Consider the following 14,206-nt stretch of genomic DNA (forward strand, 5'->3'; position numbering starts at 1 on the left):
GAAGACATTCTTTGAAAAATATTTAAATATTGATTTTTTTAGAGACAAGAAATTTGTTGTTCCACTTATTTATGCACTCATTGGTTGATTCTTGTATGTACCCTGACCAGGGATCAAACCTGCAGTCTTGGTATATTGAGACTATGCTCTATCCAACTGAGTTACTGGCCAGGAGAGAAGGCACTCTTGAGTTCCATTAACTTTCCCTAAAATCGCAAATTTTTTATTATATGTGTATTTTCTGGAAACAATGCAGGGTAGGTGGTGTGAAAAGCAGTCCATAATTGTAATTAGATTTTCAAAGGAAATACTGTGAGCCAAAAATGGGTAAAAACCAATGATATTGAAAGGGGGGCTAAAAACAGAACCTTGGAAAACACCTGTATTTATGGGCCAGGAAGAACTGTTATACGGGGAGAAGGGAGATCAGAGAAAAACCAGAAGAGTACAAAAACAATTCAAAATAACACACACAAAAGAACAAACAAAACAGATAAGGATGGTGATAGGCAGAGAATATATGCAGTTTAAGGTATTTAATTTTAGACATGAACTTTTGGGGGGTAATTTCTTCATTGATTTTAAAGAGAGGAGAAAGAAAGCAGGGGTAGGGGGTGGAGGGGTGGAGAGGAGTAAGCATCAACTTGTAGGCCTCTCATATGTGCTTTGACCAGGTAAGCCCAGGGACCTCAACCTTTATCCACTGTGCCACCACAGGTCAGGCCACAGGCATTTTACTTTATTTTTGAGATAGAGACAGGAAAGGAGAGATGAGCAGCGACTCATAGTTGTGTCACTTTAGTTCATTGATGTGGTAGTTTTTTTGTTTGTTTTTTAGTGAGAAGAAGGGAGGCAGAGACAGACTCCCACATGCACCTGACCCAGATCCAGCCAACAGACAGTGGGGGAAATGTTCAGTTCATCTGGGGCCCTTGTTCTGTTGTAACCAGAGCCATTTTAGCAACTGAGGCAGAGGCCATGGAGCCATCCTCAGTACCTGGGTCCAACTCGCTCTAATCAAGCCCTGGCTGTAGGAGAGGTGGGAAAGAGATGAGGAGAGAGAGAGGGAAGGGGAGGGAGAGAGAGAGAGAGAAAGAGAAGCAAGCTTGAGGGGTGGAGAAGCAGATGGGCACTTCTGTGTTCCCTGATCAGGAATCGAACCCAGGACATCCACATGCTGGGCTGATGCTCTATCCCAGAGCCAACCGGCCAGAGCCTTGATGTGTTTTTTGTTTGTTTGTTTTTTTCTGAAGTGAGAGGAGGGGAGGCAGAAAGACCAACTCCCACATGCGCCCGACTAGGATTCACCTGGCAAGCCCACCAAGGAATGATGCTCTGCCCATCTGGGACATTGCTCCGTTGTAACAGAGCCATTTTAGTGACTGAGGCGTAGGCCATGGAGCCATGGTCAGTGCCCGGGCCAACTTTACTTCAATGGAGCCTTGGCTGCAGGAGAGGAAGAGAGAGATAGAAAGGAGAAAGGGAAGGGTAGAGAAGCAGATGGGCACTTCTCCTGTGTGCCCTGGCCAGGAATCAGACCCGGGACTACCACACGCCAGGCCAATACTCTACCACTGAACCAACCGGCCAGGGCTCCATTGATGTGCTTTTGATTGACACAGAAGGAGTCCCATATTTATGAAGATGACTAGTTTTGGTGGTGGCCTTGCCTAGAAACACAAAGACTAGTTATGATTGTCCAGAGGAGAGGTAGTGATAGAGAGGATGAAGAAGAAGGAGCCAACTGTAAGAATATTTAGGAGGTAGATTTGGCAGGACTGGATCAGATGATGGAATGATGGAAAAGAGAAGTCGAGGATAAATTCCAGGCTTGGGTAGCTGGGTTGATTGTGGCATTAGATGAAATGAGCAATTTGAGGAGGAAAATAATTTATTTTGGACACATTTAGTTTAAAATGCCTGACTGATAGTAGGACAGTAGATAGAGCGTTGACAAGGGACTCCAAGGTCCCAGGTTTAAAACCCCTAAGTCATCTGGCTTGAGCACCGGGTTGCAGGTTTGAGCCCAGAGGTCACTGACTGGAAGCCCAAGGTTGCTGGCTTGAGCCAGGGATCACTGGTTTGGCTTGAGCACCCCTGCCCCGTCAAGGCATGTACGAGAGGCAATCAATGAATAACTGAAGTGCCAGAACTATGAGTTGATGCTTCTCATCTCCCTTCCTCTCTCTTTCCCTTTCTTTCTCTCTCCCTCACCAAAATAAAATGCCCATGGGAAAGACACATCAGCAGTGATACAAGTTAGGCAAGGGTCTGCCTAAGTAGTTTGCCTTAAGGGCTTACATTACAGATTCTGGTGTGGTTGTCCTCCCCCCTCCCAACTCTACCTCTTTTGTAAAATTTTTCCCCAGTCCTCTCTGTGTGGCATTCTTGTTCCAGCTACTACTTTCCTTTTTATATTTTAAGCTTAAGGTGTATCTAGTTTCTCCTTCCATAGATCTCCTGTTCAAGTAGTCACTTTTATACAAAGATATGACATAATGTAGCTTTGCCACAAGAATTGCAGACAGGATTTTAAATCAACTTCCTAGACTATAAGGTATATAAGGGCAAACACCATTCTCTCTTTTTTTTTTTTTTTTTAATGAGATATTTTATTTTTTTTTTTAATTTTTTTATTTATTTTTTATTTATTCATTTTAGAGAGGAGAGGGGGAGAGAGAGAGAGAGAGAGGAGAGACAGAGAGAGAGAAGGGGGAGGAGCTGGAAGCATCAACTCCCATATGTGCCTTGACCAGGCGAGCCCAGGGTTTCGAACCGGCGACCTCAGCATTTCCAGGTCGACGCTTTATCCACTGCGCCACCATAGGCATCCATTCTCTCTTTATAGTTATATTCCTAGCACCTAGAGTAGTGCTTGGCATTTAGTTGGTGCTGAATGAATGAGTGAATGAAGGACTGAATCATTAAATCTCGTAGACTTACATAGTATATACTGGAATGCCCTTTCTCTAAGACTGATCTTTTCTGTAAAACATTCTCTGAGTTGACTTTGGAGTGAAAAGGAGTTAGATTGGTAAAGTGGTGGCAGAAGCAGCAGCATGAGCAAAGGCACAGAGGCATAGAGCAGAATGGTGTGTGTGGTACAGATAAGCAGTGAGATGTTGTTAACTTTTACTTTGTCATATGTCTCAGGTCACACCAGTAAACATAATAGCATTTATAGTTACATTTTTATTTTCTTTCTTTTGTTATACTTTCTTCATGCATCACTGCTTTTTCTTTTTCTTTTTTGAGAGAGACAGGAACTGAAGAAGAGGGTAAGAAGTATCAACTTGTAGTTGCTGTCACTTTAATTGTCCTTTGATTGCTTCTCCTACATGTCTTGACCAGGGCTGAGCCACTGTGCCCTTGCTCAAGCCAGTAACCTTGGGCTTTTCATGTCTGCGACCTTTGGGCTCAAGCTGGTGAGCTTTGGGATTGTGTGGACAATTACCCCACTTAAGGCAGCAACCCCTGTGCGGATGAGCCCGCTCTCAGAGCCAGTGACCTCAGGCTTGGAACAGCAACCTCAGCATTTGGGTTGATTTTTTTTTATTTTATTTTTTTACAGGGACAGAGAGAGAGAGAGAGAGAGATAGACAGGGACAGACAGGAACGGAGAGAGATGAGAAGTATCATTAGTTTTTCGTTGTGAGACCTTAGTTTTTCATTGATTGCTTTCTCATATGTGCCTTGACCATGGGCCTTCAGTAGACCAAGTAACCCCTTGCTCGAGCCAGCGACCTTGGTTCCAAGCTGGTGAACTTTTGCTCAAACCAGATGAGCCTGCACTCAAGCTGGCGACCTCGGGGTCTCAAACCTGGGTCCTCTGCATCCCAGTCCAACGCACTATCCACTGCGCCACCACCTGGTCAAGCTGAGTTGATTTTTTTATCCACTGTGCCACCACTGTCAGGCATTGCTTGATTCTTGTATGTGCCCTGACCAGAGATTGAACCCATAACCTTGGCATATTGGGACGATGCTCTAACCCAGGGTTAGTCAACCTTTTTATACCTACCGCCCACTTTTATATCTCTGTTAGTAGTAAAATTTTCTAACTGCCCACCAGTTCCACAGTAATGGTGATTTATAAAGTAGGGAAGTAACTTTACTTTTTAAAATTTACAAAGCAGAGTTACAGCAAGTTAAAGCATATAATAATTATTTGCCAAGTTCTTTTTTTTTTCTTCTTTCTTTACAGGGACAGAGAGAGAGAGTCAGAGAGAGGGATAGATAGGGACAGACAGACAGGAACAAAGAGAGATGAAAAGCATCAATCATCAGTTTTTCGTTGCGATGCCTTAGTTGTTTATGATTGCTTTCTCATATGTGCCTTGACCGTGGAGCTACAGCAGACCGAGTAACCCCTTGCTTGAGCCAGCAACTTTGGGTCTAAGCTGGTGAGCATTTTTTATTTTGCTCAAGCCAGATGAGCCCGTGCTCAAGCTGGCAACCCTCGGGGTCTCAAACCTGGGTCCTCGGCATCCCAGTCCAACGCTCTATCCACTGCGCCACCGCCTGGTCAGGCTTTGCCAAGTTCTTTATGTCAGATTTTCACTAAGTTTGACAGAATCTTTTCTTTTTTTTTCTTTTTTTTACAGAGATAGAGAGAGAGAGATAGGGACAGACAGACAGGAACAGAGAGAGATGAGAAGCATCAATTATCAGTTTTTCCGTTGCGACACCTTAGTTGTTCATTGACTGCTTTCTCATATGTGCCTTGACCATGGGCCTTCAGCAGACCAAGTAACCCCATGCTCAAGCCAGCGACCCTGGGTCCAAGCTGGTGAGCTTTGTTCAAACCAGATGAGCCTGCGCTCAAACTGGCAACATCGGGGTCTCGAACCTGGGTCCTCCGCATCCCAGTCTGACGCTCTATCCACTGTGCCACCGCCTGGTCAGGTGACAGAATAAATCTTTATAAAACAACTTACTATAGTTAAATCTAACTTTGGTTGCTCCGCTACCACCCACCATGAAAGCTGGAACACCCACTAGTGGGCTGTAGGGACCAGGTTGACTACCACTGCTCTAACCAACTGAGCTACTCAGCCAGGGTTTTTAGTTTTTGTTTTGTTTTTTTTTAAGATTTTATTCATTTGAGAGAGGAGAGAGAGAGAGAGAAAGGATACACAAGGGGAGAGAAACAGGAAGCATCAACTCCCATATGTGCCTTGACCGGGTAAGCCCAGGGTTTTGAATCTGCGACCTGTTTTCCAGGTTGACGCTTTATCCACTGCGCCACCACTGGTTAGGCCAGTTTTTAGGTTTGTTTTTTTTTTGTTAGTTTGTTTTGTATTTTTCTGAAGCTGGAAACGGAGAGACAGTCAGACAGACTCCCGCATGCGCCCGACTGGGATCCACCTGGCACGCCCACCAGGGGCCACACTCTGCCCACCAGTGGGCGATCTCTGCCCCTCCGGGGCGTCTCTCTGCCGCGACCAGAGCCACTCTAACGCCTGGGGCAGAGGCCAAGGAGCCATCCCCAGCGCCCGGGCCATCTTTGCTCCAATGGAGCCTTGGCTGTGGGAGGGGAAGAGAGAGACAGAGAGGAAGGGGGGGGGGTGGAGAAGCAAATGGGTGCTTCTCCTATGTGCCCTGGTCAGGAATCGAACCCGGGTCCCCCGCACTCCAGGCCAACGCTCTACCGCTGAGCCAACAGGCCAGGGCCTTTAGTGGTTTTTTAATTGATTGATTTTAGAGGGACATGAAGGGAGAGTGGGAGAAAGAGAGACAGGGAAGTATCCATTTGTTCCATTTAGTTGTGCATTCATTGGTCCCTTCCCATATATGCCCTGATTCAAAATCGAACCCGCACCTTGGTGTTTCGGGACGACGCTGTAACCAACTGAGCTAACTGACCAGGGCTATTGGTATGTTTAATAGTGGTTGTGATGTGTTCTGGAAATTGTGTTTTGTTTCTACGTTTCTATGCATGCGTAGATAGGAACTTGATATCTAAAATATGCCCAAACTGGCAGAAAACCTTTAGTCAGGTTCCTTTGAAGCTGTCTTTGAATTCCAAGCAGAATTTACTGCTTCCTAATCTGTGTTCATGTAGCATCTTATACTTATTCTCTGTTATATTTTCTTATTTTCATGTTTCATTTGACTAGTCGCACTGCTCATGCCTTTAATAATTCCCAGTATCTAGCATGTAGTAGGCATTAATTCAATGTTTGATAGATAATGAGGTAAACGGATGTTTATACTTGGTTATCCACATGAAAGAGAAACTATTCAGCTTATATCCCTTTTCTCTTATAGCTCTTTGTGGTGGATGTCCAGACAGGCCAGATTACCAAGATTCCCATTCTGAAGGACCGGGAGCCTGGAGGTATAACCCAGCAGGGCTGTGGTATCCATGCCATAGAGCTGAATCCTTCTAGAACACTGTTAGCCACTGGAGGAGACAATCCCAACAGTCTTGCCGTCTACCGACTGCCTACACTAGATCCTGTGTGTGTAGGAGATGTAAGTTTCCCCAATAATTGTAGTTAGAGATAGCCTGGTTTTTCAGTGGAGTCTGGTAGGTCACATGGACTCTCATCCCACAATCTCCCTGGAAAGGGATAGTTTCTTGTCAATTTCTGCTGACTCTAGGGGCATGGGGGTGAGGTGTTGGAGTAGAGATTTCAGAAATGGAGACTGGACTGCCCATAGGGAGTATCAGATATATTGACAGAGAGCATTTGTTTGATGAAGGGGTGAGCAGTACAATTCAGGGTCCAACAGCAGTGGGTTAGTGTTTGAGTCCAGTTTTCACACGTATTGTACTGCCCATAGTCAGAGAGCAAAGGTTATTAAATCACTCATTCAGCAACTATTGAACTATTTGTGGGCCAGGCATTATTTCAGACACTTGGGGCCCAGCAGTGAATAAAACAGATAAAGCCCCTAGCCTCTTGAAGCTCGCCATTCTAGTGAAGGGAGACAATATATAAACCATATAAACCAATAAATACCAGCAGTACATCAGAATTGATAAGTGCCATAGAGAAGAGTAAATTCAGGCTTAAGCAATAGAAAGTGTGGTGTAGAATGCTATTTCAGATGATAGCCTCTTTGATAAGAATGACATTTGAGCAGGGAGGCTTAAAGGAAATAAGGGTGCCAGCTATGCTGATACCTAGAAGAAAAGAGTTCCAGATAGAAGGAACACCAAAGAGGTCAGTTATAGCTGTTGTCCCAGGAAGCAAGGGGGAGAGCATATGACAAGATTGAAGGGATGAAAGCTGGATGATTATATGTATGAGCCCCAGATAAGACATCCAGAGATGGAAGGCCAGAGCTGTGTCTACCAGACATGCTTATTGTCCACTAAAACCAGTTTCATTCTAACTTTGAGCTCCTCAAGACAGAAGTGAAAGATTGTAGGATCATGCCCTATGGGTTGAAATCACCAGAGATTAGAGTTTTAATTTTTACAAAGCTATTTTCAGCCAGACTTGTATGCTTTTCAAGAATGTGCATTATAATCCTTATTTTACTAATTTCTTTTTTTTTTCTTCTTCTTCTCTCTGAACCTGAAATTCCCTCCTTTCCAAGGATGGGCACAAGGATTGGATCTTTTCCATTGCATGGATCAATGACACTATGGCTGTGTCTGGTAAAATTGCCTTTTTGTGGGGGTTTTGGTTGGCAGGGAGGGAGGGAAGCCAGAAATTGAAAAGGTTGGTAGTGGCCCTAGCTGGTTGGCTCAGCAATTGAGTGTCAGCCCGGCTTGTGGAAGTCCTAGGTTTGATTCTAGGTCAGGGTACACAGAAGTAATCATCTGTTTCTCTACCCCTCCCCCTTTCCCTTCTCTTTCTCTCTCTCTCTCTCTCTTTCTTCCTCTCCCACAGCCATGGCTCAAATGATTTGAGCAAGTTGGCCCAGGTGCTAAGGATGGCTCCATGGCCTCACCTCAGACAATAAAATAACTCGGTTGCTAAGCAACAGAACAGCAACCCCAGATGGACAGAGCATTGCCCTGTAGGGGGCTTGCTGGGTGGATCCTGGTTTTGAGCGCAGGCAGGAGTCTGTCTCTCTGCCTCCCTGTGTCCCTGCCTCTCAATAGGAAAAAAAGAAAACAATCGATTAAAAAAAAAAGAAACGGCCTGACCAGGCGGTGGCGCAGTGGATAGAGCTTCGGACTGGGATGCAGAAGGACCCAGGTTCGAGACTCCGAGGTTGCCCAGTTTGAGCGCGGGCTCATCTGGTTTGAGCAAAGAGCTCACCAGCTTGGACCTAAGGTCTCTGGCTCAAGCAAGGGGTTACTCTCGGTCTGCTGAAGGCCCGCGGTCAAGGCACATATGAGAAAGCAATCAATGAACAACTAAGGTGTCGCAATGCACAACGAAAAACTGATGATTGATCTTCTCATCTCTCTGTTCCTGTCTGTCTGTACCTGTCTATCCCTCTCTCTGGCTCTGTAAAAAAAAAAAAAAAAAAAAAAAAGAAACGAAGCCTGAGAAGGTGGTGGCACAGTAGACATAGCGTCAGACTGGGACGCAGAGGACCCAGGTTAAAAACCCCGAGGTCACCAGCTTGAGCACGGGCTCATCTGGGTTGAGCAAGGCTCACCAGCTTGAGCCAAGGTAGCTGACTTGAGCCATGGGGTCACTCGCTCTACTGTAGCCTCCCGTCAAGGCACATATGAGAAAGCAATCAATGAACAACTAAGGTGCCACATCAAAGAATTGATGCTTCTCATCTCTCCCCCTGCCTGTATGACTCTCCCTATCTGTCTCTCTCTGTCACACACAGAAAGAAAAGAAAAGGTGTGAAATGAAAATAGTTCAGTAAACAATCAATCAGCCAGAAGTCAGGAGATCTTGTTTCTGTTAATGGCTCTTGGATAAGTCATTTCCCCTGTATATGCCTAATCTGAAAATGGAGGTACTGGTATACTTCATTTATTACCCATAGTCTGCCTTATTCCAAAAAAAGCATGTGTGAAGTTGTATTAGATTAGACTAACATTTATTTTGTTTTGTATTGTTTTTTAACATTTTTCTTTATTGAATTTTTTTTTTAAGATTTTATTTTTATTCATTTCAGAGAGGGGGAAGAGAGAATGGGGAGGAGGAACAGGAAGCATCAACTCCCGTATGTGTCTTGACCAGGCAAGCACAGGACTTTGAACTGGTGACCTTCGTGTTTGAGGTCAACATCTTATCTACTGTGTCATCACAGGCCAGGCTATTTATTGATTTTTAGAAGAGAAAGAGACAGAAAGAGAGAGAACAACATCAGCTTGTTCCACATACTCATGCCATCATTAGTTCTTGTATGTGCCCTGACCAGGGATTGAACCCATAACCTCAGCATACTAAAACAATGCTCTAACCAACTAAGCATCTGACCAGGGCCTAGCCTAAGTTTTTTTTTGTTTGTTTGTTTTGGTGGGGTTTTTTTGTTTGGTTTGGTTTTTTTTTTTTTTTGTGACAGAGAGAGGGACAGATAGGGCCAGACAGGAAGAGAGAGAGATGAGAAACATCAATTCTTCATTGCATCTCCTTAGTTGTTTACTGACTGCTTTCACATATGTGCTTTGACTGAGGGGCTACAGCAGAGTAAGTGACCAACCCTTTGCTCAAGCCAGTAACCTTGGACCAACCCAGTGACCTTTGGGCTCAAGCCAACGATCATGGGGTCATGTCTATGATCCCATGCTCAAGCCAGCGACCCTGCACTCAAACTGGTAAGCCCACACTCAAGCCGGCAACCTCAGGGTTTCAAACCTGGGTCCTCCATGTCCCAGTTCGACATTCTGTCAACTGTGCCAGCACCTGATCAGGCCCTAGCCTAATGTGGGTTTTTTTTTTACAGAGACCGAGAGACGGTCAGAGAGAGGGATAGACAGACAGGAACGGAGAGATGAGAAGCATCAATTATTAGTTTTTCATTGCACATTGCAACACCTTAGTTGTTCATTGATTGCTCTCTCATATGTGCCTTGACCGTGGGCCTTCAGCAGACTGAGTAACCCCTTGCTCGAGCCAGCAACCTTGGGTCCAAGCTGGTGATCTTTTGCTCAAACCAGATGAGCCCTCGCTCAAGCTGGCGACCTCAGGGTCTCGAATCTGGGTCCTCAGCATACCAGTCCGATGCTCTATCCACTGCGTCACCGCCTGGTCAGGCCCTAGCCTAATGTTTTTATGGGCTTTATTAAAACAATGGTTGTTGCCTGACCTTTGGTGATGCAGTAATAAAGCATAGACCTGAAACACTGAGGTTGCCAGTTCAAAAGCCCCAGGCTTGCCTGGTCAGGACATATATGGGAATTGGTTCTTCCTCACCTCCCCCCCCCCCCACTTCTTTCTAAAAATGAATAAATAAAAAGTCTTAAAAACAAACAAAAAAAAAGGCACTGGTTGTTAGTCCCTGGCTGATAGCTCAATTGGTTAGAGTGCTGTCCAGATACACTAAGGTTATGGATTGATCCCCAATCAGGACACATATAAGAATCAACTGATGGCCTGACCAGGCGGTAGTGCAATGGATAGAGCGTCGTACTGAGATGCAGAGGACCCAGGTTCGAACCCGAGGTCGCCAGCTTCATCACGGGCTCATCTGGCTTGAACATGGGGTCTCTGGCTTGAGGATGGGATCATAGACATGACCCAGTGGTTGCAGGCTCGAGCTCAGAGGTTGCTGGCTTGAGCAAGGGGTCACTTGCTGTGCTGTAGCCTCCAGGTCAAGGCACATATGAGAAAGCAATGAACAACTAAGGTGCCGCAATGAAGAATTGATGCTTCTCATCTCTTTTCCTTCCTGACTGTCCCTATCTGTCCTGTCTGACTTCTCTCTCTCTGTCAAAAAAAAAAGAAAAGAAAAGAAAAAAAAAGAGAAAATCAACTGATGAGTGCATGAATAAGTAGAACAAACATATATAGATGTTTCTCTCTACAATCAGTAAAAAAAATTAAAAAATTATAAAACAATAACGTTTTAGAGAAGTTGATGTGTTCTGTAAAGTATTAGGAGCAGTTATTGTTTTCTGTACAACTAACTATATAGTGTTTCTTACTGATTAAAGCTATATTTTCTTTCCCAGTGGTTGAACAGTCAGAAGAAAATATTAGGGAAATGAGTTTAAAGAAGATAACCTAGAAATACACAAATGATTTCTGGATACGCACAGTAGCCTATGCGATAGACTCAAAGCGCTAACCATTTTTACTAGGTACTCGTGTAAAAATATAATCTCCCATTCCAGATTTCCAAATAAAAATAATCTTATTAGCCCTGGCTGGATGGATCAGTGGATAAAGCATCAACCTAGCATGCCAGAGGTCCTGAGTTCAACCTCTGGTCAGGGCATGTACAAGAAGCAATCAATGAGTGCATAACTTAATGGAACAACTAAGTGAAATGAGTTGATGCTTCTCTCTCTCTCCCTTCCTCTCTCACTTTCTCTCGCTCCCTCCCTCTTTCTCTCTCCTTTCTTCCTCTCAAATCAATGAAAATAATTTTTAAACGATCATCTTACTAGTTGCTAAAGTAAGTACTGCACATATATTATCTTCTACAATTCTCAGAGCGGTACTAGAGGGTTTCCATTATTAACCTCATTTCACAAATGGGAAAATTTAGATTATGAGAGATAATATAACTTGCCAAGGTCACACTAATAGTGAGGGATGGAGTCAGGATCTGAATCCAGATCTGACTTCAAAGCCCATACAGTACTTAGAACTGCTACTAATAATGTTCAGGGAATATAAATATTTCTTCTTTGGATTCTTTGCAAGACAATAGAAAACAGAGAGGAGGCGAAATAAATCTAACAAGCATATTCACAGGTCAGAATTGCCCAGCAGTGGTTCAGAAGTTTTTAGATTCTGTTATTTGTTTCCCCAAGGGATGAGAGCGCATAGGCTGCCATCTCACCTCTATAGGGACTCTTCGTATGTCAGTAACCTGCACTAACTTTGGTTGTTGGAAGCCAGGACTTGTCTTTCTTTGAAATCCTGTTATCACTTTCAGATACCCTGTCAGTGGCCTATGTTTTTAAGCTGATAACTCCCAAGTATACATTTTTTGAGCAGTAATGGGTTTTAAGAGCATTGCCTCTGATACTAGAGGCCTGAATTTGAATCTTGGTCCTACCACTTATTAGTACTATGATCTTGAGCAAGATACTTAAGCTTTTTGAGAAAGAGTTGGATATCCTCATCTGTAACATGGATAATGATTTTATATACTTTAGAACAGGTGTCCCCCTGAGGCCATTTATCCAGCTCTTCGCTGCACTTCCAGAAGGGGCACCTCTTTCATTGGTGGTCAGTGAGAGGAGCACTGTATGTGGTGGCCCTCCAACGGTCTGAGGGACAGTGAACTTGACCCCTGTGTAAAAAGTTTGGGGACCTCTGCTTTAGAGGGTCACTGGGAAGATGAAATGAGATAATGCGTAGTGGCTGCCATATTAAAACTACTTAATACTTGTTAACCAGTGCTAACTAACGTTAGACTTGATGACGAGCATCAGCCCTTGAACATTCCACCCCAGAATCAATATATTCAAACTCAACATCTCCTTTCCAAGTCTCACCCTGCCATTGACTTTTTTTTTTCTTTTTTTTTTTTTTTCCCCGAAGTTGGAAATGGGGAGGCAGTCAGACAGACTCCCATATGCGCCCAACCGGGATCCACCCAGCATGCCCACCAGGGGCGTTGCTGTGCTGCAATCAGAGCCATTCTAGTGCCTGAGGCAGAGGCCACAGAGCCATCCTCAGCGCCCGGGCCAACTTGGCTCCAGTGGAGCCTTGGCTGCGGGAGGGGAAGAGAGAGACAGAGAGGAAGGAGAGGGGGAGGGGTGGAGAAGCAGATGGGCGCTTCTCCTGTGTGCCCTGGCCGGGAATCGAACCTGGGACTCCTGCATGCCAGGCCAACGCTCTACCACTGAGCCAACCGGCCAGGGCCGCCATTGACATATTTTGTTTAGTGCTCCCACCTCTACCCAGGTGCATAGCGTGAGAACGAAAACTTGTCTTAGGCTCTTTACTCTCCTTAGATTATCAAACCATGTTGATACTATTTTCTAAAATATCTCTATGCCCTGGCTGGATAGCTCAATTGGTTAGAGCAGAGGTCAACCTTTTTATACCTACCGCCCACTTTTGTATCTCTGTTAGTAGTAAAATTTTCTAACTACCCACCGGTTCCACAGTAATGGTGATTTATATAGTAGGGAAGTAACTTTACTTTATAAAATTTATAAAATAGAGTTACAGCAAGTTAAAGCATATAATAGCCTGACCAGGCAGTGGCGCAGTGGATAGAGCGTTGGACTGGGATGCGGAGAACCCAGGTTTGAGACCCCAAGGTCGCCAGCTTGAGCGTGGGCCAATCTGTTTTGAGCAAAGCTCACCAGCTTGGACCCAAAGGTCGCTGGCTCGAGCAAGGGGTTACTCGGTCTGCTGAAGGCCCGCGGTCAAGGCACATATGAGAAAGCAATCAAATGAACAACTAAGGTGTCACAGCGCGCAACGAAAACTAATGATTGATGCTTCTCATATCTCCATTCCTGTCTATCCCTGTCTCTGACTCTCTCTTTATGAAAAAAAAAAGCATATAATAATAATTACTTACCAAGTACTTTATGTCGGATTTTCGCTAAGTTTGGCAGAAAAATCTTTTTTTCTTTTGTATTTTTCTGAAGTTGGAAATGAGGAGGCAGTCAGACAGACTCCCCGGCATGCCCACCAGGGGGCGATGCTCTGCCCATCTGGGGCATTGCTCTGTTGCAATCAGAGCCATTCTAGTAGTACCTGAGGCAGAGGCCATAGAGCTACCCCCAGCGCCCGGGCCAACTTTGCTCCAATGGAGCCTTGGCTGTGAGAGGGGAAGAGATAAACAGAGAGGAAGGAGAGGGGGAGGGGTGGAGAAGCAGATGGGTGCTTCTCCTGTGTGCCCTGGCCGGGAATTGAATCCGGGACTCCTGCACGCCAGGCTGATGCTCTACCACTGAGCCAATCGGCCAGGGCCTGGCAGAAAAATCTTTATAAAACAACTTACTATAGTTAAATCTTATCTTTTTATTTGTACTTTGGTTGCTCCGCTACCGCCCACCATGAAAGCTGGAACACCCACTAGTGGGCGGTAGGGACCAGGTTGACTACCACTGGGTTAGAGCATTGTCCCCATAAGTAAAGTTGCTCATTTCATCCCAGTTCAAGCACATAACAGACACAGATTGATGTTTCTGTCTATCTGT

General features: G+C 44.8%; 1 protein-coding gene across 2 annotated transcripts in view; it reads left to right on the forward strand.

The window, feature by feature from the left end:
• The window catches only part of DCAF12 (DDB1 and CUL4 associated factor 12), a 35,003-nt gene that overhangs the window by 9,425 nt on the left and 11,372 nt on the right, over window positions 1-14,206 (forward strand). For both annotated transcript variants that reach the window (XM_066367803.1, XM_066367804.1), the window contains exons 3-4: window positions 6,271-6,477; window positions 7,552-7,612. In XM_066367803.1, coding sequence (XP_066223900.1) covers window positions 6,271-6,477; window positions 7,552-7,612 — 268 coding nt within the window. The remainder of the gene's footprint in view (window positions 1-6,270; window positions 6,478-7,551; window positions 7,613-14,206) is intronic.

This window comes from Saccopteryx leptura, chromosome 2 (assembly GCF_036850995.1).
Source record: "Saccopteryx leptura isolate mSacLep1 chromosome 2, mSacLep1_pri_phased_curated, whole genome shotgun sequence".
Taxonomy (NCBI): Eukaryota; Metazoa; Chordata; class Mammalia; order Chiroptera; family Emballonuridae; genus Saccopteryx; species Saccopteryx leptura.